At 45.1% G+C, this 7889-nt stretch overlaps 1 protein-coding gene across 1 annotated transcript; it reads left to right on the top strand.

The window, feature by feature from the left end:
- Window positions 1–430: 430 nt before the first annotated feature.
- On the top strand, window positions 431–7122 carry LOC142385216 (uncharacterized). The gene is made up of 7 exons (XM_075471516.1): window positions 431–604; window positions 1784–1986; window positions 2095–2196; window positions 2313–2408; window positions 2529–2639; window positions 3513–3636; window positions 3855–7122. The coding sequence occupies exons 1-7, from the start codon at window positions 577–579 to the stop codon at window positions 6470–6472; spliced, it is 3282 nt and encodes a 1093-aa protein (XP_075327631.1). The 5' UTR covers window positions 431–576; the 3' UTR covers window positions 6473–7122.
- The last annotated feature ends 767 nt before the right edge of the window (window positions 7123–7889 follow it).

Raw genomic sequence — 7889 nt, 5'->3', positions numbered from 1 at the left:
ATACATTAACTCTAATCTGCAAAATTGTATGTATGGAAATTTCCCCCCAGAATATTTTATTCAATTGTCTTATTTATATCTTGTCATTTCTACTCCATTGTGTTTCTGCTATCGAATGTTGTTTTTTCCTCTGTACTCTTTTTATGTTGTAAATGACAGTTAAATTAATCCACACGATCTGTTCATTTTAGAATTTGGGTTTGGTGTTGTTTTCTTAAATGACCTGTAGATGGCGATGATAAGCAATTCAGCCTCGTGTAAGATTGGTATTGGTATTGCGAATAAGACGGATATTTGTCGGCAAAGTTTGTTAAATTATTTCGCGGTGTAGTTTTCATTATTGATATTAATATATCAGATGTGTTAAGATGTCATATGAACAGTCATGGGCATGTAACGGAAAGTAACTACCGAATTAAACCACAAACGTGTTTTATCTACTACGCCTGCGCACTCTGAACAGACAATTGAGCCGCCCTTCCTCCCCGCCAACTTGCACCGCAGGGTCGAGCAGACGTCGACTCATAACAGCCCTGAGTTGATTTCCTTCTCTAATTGATTACTCTCCGACACAGTATGGAGAGTCCACATAATACCGAACATGGTAAGCTAAAGATAATTTGACCACCTGCCTCTCGTCAACAGTTATCAGGTTTTCTTTCGGAGCGTGTGCGCCCGATTTTGAACATGGCGTACCCCGATCTGAGATGGCGGTGGCTTTGTGCTACGTTGCACCGCCGGAGGGTTCATGTGTGCGTTAGTTTAAAGGAAGGGGTTTGAAATTGGTCTACATAGCACACTGAGGCCAATTCTATTATTTTAAATTGTCACAAGTACCTTAATGTAATTAGTTTAGATTAAAATGAATAAGTTTGCAGTTATAAACACTAACTGTAACGGCTAACAGATGTTGCCTTTGAGGGGTTCTACTAAACCCGGAGTTAGCAATAGTGGCTAAAAATAACAAACGTCCGAAAGCCGAACAAACATTTAAACAGACATATATGTCCAGTTTTGTTACGAGACTTGCTATAAAAAGGAGACTGATACCATCTCAAAGGACTGCAACTATTTCATTTTTGTCAGTTGCTGTATTTGCTCAGCAAGTAACAACCACCGGAGCCGTATTTATCTCTGTTTGGGGGGTCAGGTTTGGTCTGAAGTTTGTTATTACGACACGAGTTGTGGATCCCTGAACGCATCGAGGGGTCTTAAAGTTGCACTTTAACTAGTCTAACAGGAGTTTCTGTGCCTAATGCTTGGTCTTTACTGTTAGACTAGTTCGTAATTGAGAACAAATGTTGTTTGAAAATATGTTGGTAAGCTCCACCAACTGAAATATTGTCCAGCAGCATTGTCAAAATCCAGTTTCCAGACTAATTATTGATTAATTGTCTGATTCCTTCAATCCTTTTAACCACAAATCTCCATTGTGCATCTTCCAACAATAGAGCAGTAGTTGTTTTTCTGTTATCTGTTGCACCTGAGTGACTATTGTGTTCATCAGTTAGTCTATTAACGGTTAATAGAATATCAGAAAATGATGGGAGAATATAAAATAAATTCCCCCAACATACTGAGTTTGCTCTACATAGCCAGGTGAAAGTTACTCAGGACCCCTTGTCAAGAAAAAATTAAACTTCTATTTTTAATATGAGGATGGAACCATTGCATTTCAAGCAATGAGATGAAAGGTTTAAATATGCACATATACATATATATATTTACACATACTTACATTTTATATTCAGACTAAAGTTACCTCATTGTAAATGTCCTCCAGGTCCACCTCTCCTGCTGCCGTCTCTTCGCCTCTTCGTACCTCCCCTGCGCCTGGTGTCTGCAGCCATGTGGCACATCGTGCAGAGGGGCATTGTGCAGGACTATGGAATGGTGGAGGAATTCATCAGCACGGTGACAGAAATCGTGTCTGACCTGTTGAACGCAGATCAAAAAGCTCAGCTCCTCCTGGGACTCAGAGCGCGGGTAATCGAATGAATTCATGATTGTATCAAGAAGATCCCCTCTGACTTGCGTATCCTGTTGGTGCTGTTCTGTCCGCTATATTTTCACGGGGTAAACCATTTCTTGCAGGTTGTTCTTGAATTGTGTCGGTCTGAACAGATCACAGACAGGGAGTCTGTCGAGATGCACCTGGACCGGATCAAAGCCCTCGTATCCACATGGGCAGCCCAAGTTAGTTTTTTTTTTTAAATATGTCACGTGGATCTGCTGTGCTGTTTGTTTCCCATCAAATTATTGTTTTGTTTTTTTCTGCTTAAGCTACAGCTGTGCATTTCTCTTGGTTTCAGCCATGTTTTGCAGATGTGGAGTTTCCAGAGTCGAACTTTGTGGATCAGGTAGAATTGTTGTTAAAGGATCCTGAAGAGAAGGAGAAGTTCTTCCAGGTCTTTGATTTTATTTGTTAAAATAAAATCTCTTTATCCATACAGCAACAGAATGAGTAGTATGCTGCTGTTGCGTGGTACTCCCACATTGAAATTTTAGCTGTGATTATTTTCCTCCAGGATGTTTTCCCCACGGATTTTGGGCCTGAATATGACAATGCTCTGCAAGTGCTGATGCTGGATTTCCTGTCCAGACTGGAGAAGCTTCTCCCAGTACCGGACATTCAGCAGGTACGAGGACAAGTGTGGCATACGAACGTTTCTCAGCATCAGTCACATCCTCTGGCTGTAAACAGATTGATTGGCTACGTTCGCGCCTTAGCTGCAAGCATGTTTGTGTGGCCACTCGGGAGATTACACTGAGAGACGATTCTGAAAAGGAAGCTATCGCAGCAAATTTGTCATGGACATTTAGCTCTAGGGGCAGTGAACACTTATGAACAGCTATTTGGGGAAAGACTGGGGAGAATAAGAAAAGCTACACAGCCAGCTTTAGCTGTTCTAGTGGCTAATGGTAGCATTGCTGTAGTCGTGCTTCTGATTAATGGGGACTACGCTCAGCACATACGTAAGCAAAGGGCCACATGGAATCAGATGAGCAACCTCCCTCATGTCTCATAGCTATGTGTCAGATGTAGAAATGGCATAACTCTTATTGCTTTAACAGTTATCTCACATAAGCAGCACACAAATCGTTTGAAAGAATTGGCAGAAGGAGAAAAAAAGAACCAAATTGATGATTTTCACGATTACCAACTTAACCGGACGTTGGTTGAATATTGTTTCTTTCTGTTCATGAATCAACCTTTTATTTTCAGTATTTCAGTTGTCAATCATCAACTGAAAGACATCTGTTTCCTCTGTTTTTCTACATGCGTTTTCATTGTCGTCACCAGACGTGTTTGTGATCGCTACACAGTGTGCAGTACAGTTTCTCCAGAAATTTTTGTAAACATTGTCAGGTGTTTTTTTTTCTAAAAATCAGATGGGGTTTATAGATCCTGATTGAAACAACGTGTATAAGTCCCGTCTCAATTCATAAATAAATCTGCAATTATATGTCGTGAGAAGACTTTTAATTTGAACTCTCATGTCTGCTCTCAGACTGCGTCCTTGCTGAGCGCCGTCCCATCAGCCCTGGAGGAGTGTGCGCACTCGGTTCCCGACCCGCAGCACCTGAAAACTGTGCTCCAGTACCACACAACACTCGGACATTTTGATTTTTCTGGTGAGTCTCCTCTGCGTGTCCTGTCGTCTGTTTTTATCACAAGTCATCAGCTAAGTATGTTTTTAAAAAAACACGTTGAATAATTGTTGAAGCTATGAAGTCACCCGATGGTTTTACTGATTTTTCTCAGTTCAGCGGTGAAGAAAATCTGACATCAGTGATCATCAATATTTTTTAAACCTACCAAGAAGGTAAACGTATTCTTCATTTTCCCACAGATGAAACTCAGACCATTCCATCCTCCTTCGGGAACTGCATCCTCTCTTCGTTGTCCCTTCCGCAGCTGGAGAAGGTCATGATCCACCCAGACCAAATCCAGTTACAGTCCACATCTGAGCAGATGCAAGGCTGCATGACCGTGCAGGTGGAAGGTGAAACTGTGACACTGCTGGACTACATACAGATAGAGCAGCCGTCCGGTCTGATTGAGCCTGACGAACATGAAGAAAGCAACGTGGATGAGGAGCAAACAGACGGAGACGCAGAACGGGAGGGTTTGGACGACGCCTTAAAGCCCGCGGCTTTTCAGCCACTAAAGCAAAGCAAGCGGCTCCAGCTGAAGAGAAAAGCTTTAAAAGACACAAACGACTCTGCGACAGCAAAGAGGCAGCGGAAAAAATATCCCAACAATAAAACGTGTGCCGTGTGCAATAAGACGTTCCTGCGAGCCGCAGCCATGAGGCGGCACCAGGAGATCCACGATGCTAACCGAGACCTCAAGTACAAGTGCGGCAGCTGCGACAAACGATTCAGAGACCATTACGACATGAACCGGCACACCATGCGCGTGCACGAAAAGGGAGAGCTGGGCAGCGCCGTTAAAGACGAGGACCCGGGAGATCCCAACATGTGTGAGGTGTTGGAAAATAAAAACTGTTACCTGTGTGGGAAATTTTTTGCTCGGCAAGTCGACATGGAGCGACACATGAAGTCCCATTCAGAGGACCGCCCTTATAAGTGCTCGTTCTGTGAGAAGAAGTTCAAGAATCCTTACGTCTTAAGGAGGCACGAGAAGGAGATTTGTAAGAGCAGGGAGCAGAAAAATCCCAAAAGGAAAGAAGTACCACGCTCGAATCCGCAGCCACCTTCAGATGTGTCGGTGGAGGGCAAAATCTGTCCCATCTGCAGCAGGGTCCTCCCCTGTACTGCAGACATCGCAAAGCATTTGCGATCTCACTCCGAAGAGCGTCCCTTCATCTGCATCACGTGTGAGAAAGGCTTCAAGTACAAAGACACGTTAAAGAAGCACCAGATCATCCACGGTCATGAGGGCATCAGAGAGGAGCAGAGCAAGACGCTGGAGCAGATTCTGGCAGAAGCTGACGCTCAGAATTGTGACGGCGCCGGACTCGACACAAAGGAAGGACATTTAGAAGCACCCCCTGGGACGTCTGAGGAGAGCCCACCTGCGCCGGTTAAAAACGTCGCAAAGAAAGCCCTCAAAGTGTGCCCCGTGTGCTCGAAGGCATTCGATTGTGTGAAAACACTGAACAGACACATACAGTGCCACACGGACGATCGGCCCTATCACTGCATCCACTGCAACAAGCATTTTAAACACATGCACGGGCTGAAAAGACACCAGATTTACGCCATTTGCCACAAAAAGAGCACCCGTTTCTTTTGGAGAAAAGAGTCGAGAGCAGGGCCCAGTCACAGTGACGCGAGCGGCACCGACCACCAACAGGGGCCGTCGGCGAAGATCCCCGTGTGGTGCTCAAACTGCGGCAAACACTTCGAGTACCCGTCCGCCCTGAAGGAGCACCAGGAGAACGTCTGCAAAGTGGACCTGAGGGACGTGATGAAATGTGACGACTGCGGGAAGGAGTTCAAGAGCATGACGATGCTCAAAGTGCACCAGAGGATCCACGACCCGCTGTACTGCAAAGAGTGCGGGAAGATACTTGCCAACGAGCCGGCCTTTGAGAGGCACAAACTGATGCACCGGCCCATGCAGTGCACAATGTGCGACAAGACGTTCACCTTGTTGAGGCGCCTGAGGGAACATTACGAGAAGCAGCACAACTTCACCGGCCCGTTTCCCTGCTCTCAGTGTGACAAAACCTTCGTCCAGCTGTCCTACCTCGCCATCCACCAGAGGATACACAAAGGAGAGTTCCCCTACATGTGCAACATGTGCCCGGAGAAGTTCCGGTCCTCCAACTGCCTGACGGTTCATCAGCGGAAGCACACCGGGGAGAAGCCCTTCCTGTGCTGGCAGTGTGGAAAGTGCTACCGCTCGGCCTCAGAGCTCACGGTCCACATGGGGACCCACTCAGAGGAGAGACCCTGGACCTGCACACACTGCGACCAGGCCTACCGGACCAAGCTGCAGCTCACCAACCACGTGGAGCAAATCCACATCGGGGTTAGGTACCCCTGCAGCACCTGCGGGAAGCAGTTCATGAAGGAGACTTCGCTGAAAAGGCACGAGCTGATCCACACAGGCGAGCGGCCTCACCAGTGTACGGTGTGCGGCAAGACGTTCCTGACTGCCAACGAACTCCGGCTCCACAACCGGTACCACACCGGAGAGCGGCCGTACAAATGCGAAGTGTGCAGCAAAGCCTTCATCCAGTCCGGCTACTTGAAGTCGCACATGCGCATCCACACAGGAGAGAAGCCGTTTAAATGTGACATATGCGATAAAGGCTTCAGGTTGTCGTATCACATGAAGAAACACAGGCGGACTCACGCCGGCAAGCCAAAGAGCTACGCGTGTGAGGAGTGCGGGTTGGTGTTCCTCCAGAAGAAAGCGCTGTGGGAACACTCGCTAACTCACGACGTGAAAATGGAGTCCACTTTCCCGGATGCTGTCGGGATAGAATTTCAGTAGGAAGCTTTGTTCTCATTCGCGCTCTGGTGAGATGGAAGGCTCAGCCTGGTATGTCGGGCTCAAGGTCAGGGTTTCCCATATAACCAAGGCGACCTCTTAACCTGCCACATCGCCGTGGCAACTTAGGCCGCACACACAACCTGCTCCAGATCAGTTTATGTTCTGACGCACCATCCTGTCATCCATCTCCGACAGCAAAATCAGACTAAAGGAACCCTTAAATGTCCGACACCAAAGAGGCTTTGCAGCTAGAGTCGGCAGCTTAATGTAGCTGAACATTCAAATCGATTTCACTTTTTTTTGCTCTTGCATTGTGGCGATTTCCACATTGTTGTAGGATTGTATCGATGAATTAAGTTAAAAGTTAAAAGAGCTGCAGACATATTAATTTACTTCTTTGCACAACAAACTATTTCCTGATTGTGGTCCTTTCTTGTCTTACTTTCAGCAGCGCTGGTGCTTTTTTGCCATCTATTTCACTTTTCTTCACACCTGTCCGTTCATACATCCTCAAACTCTTAATTTGACTTTGTTTACAAACTGCTGTCTTTATTTTTCCTCCTGCGTTTATTTACAAATGAAATGATCTATAAGGCATGTGAACATGTGAAGCTAGTTGCTGGATTTTTTTTTTTATTAAATAAATCACTTTTAAAAATATTTGCTTCTGTTTCTTTGGGGGTTTTTTTTCATGTAAAAGGTAGAAAATTCATAGACGTCCATCAATTTAAGGAGCAAAGTGCTTGGACATGCCCAGACAGTATCAGATTTACATGAATGTGAACAAGTAGATGTTGGGCGAACGTGGAAGAAGGCGTGGTGAGTCACTCAGCAGGTGCACCAACTGGGTGTTATGGGGGTAATGACAGCAATTTCTTGGAGTTCTACAATTAGCTGAATTGATTAAATTCTGACAGAAATATTTTCTGGCTTTCCAGCCTCTCAGCTGGAATTAAAATGGGGAACATAATAGACCTTTCCAGCTGCTGCAAAAGGTGTTTTCTAAAGACACCACTCAAAAAAACTGAGAAACTGGTCAATTAGAAGAGAGATATGTTGTTTTTTTTTATTTTTTTTATGGATTTTGAAGAGCAGACGAAAGCCAGAAAACATCAATCCAGACACCTGGGTGAACCTTGCTGGACTAATCGGCTTAATCGTCGACAGGTGGGTTAACGAGACAGTATAAAAATAGCACTTTGAATTACCTTGTGTACGAATTGTGCTCTATAAATAAAATTGCCTTGCCTAGAAAGGGATTCCAGCTCGCTGGTTTCGCAAAATCAGCTGGAGTTCGTCGTCTGCATTTGTGTTTAAATTGAAGGATTCAGAGAATCCCCTGAACGCAAAGAACAAGGCTTAAAATTGGTACTAAATGTTGTGGTCTTTAAATGCATCAACAGCATAAATTTGCATT

Source organism: Odontesthes bonariensis, chromosome 8 (genome assembly GCF_027942865.1).
Source record: "Odontesthes bonariensis isolate fOdoBon6 chromosome 8, fOdoBon6.hap1, whole genome shotgun sequence".
In the NCBI taxonomy this organism is placed as follows: Eukaryota; Metazoa; Chordata; class Actinopteri; order Atheriniformes; family Atherinopsidae; genus Odontesthes; species Odontesthes bonariensis.
Note: the sequence above shows the minus strand (reverse complement) of the source record. Positions and strands in the feature narration are given on the sequence as shown.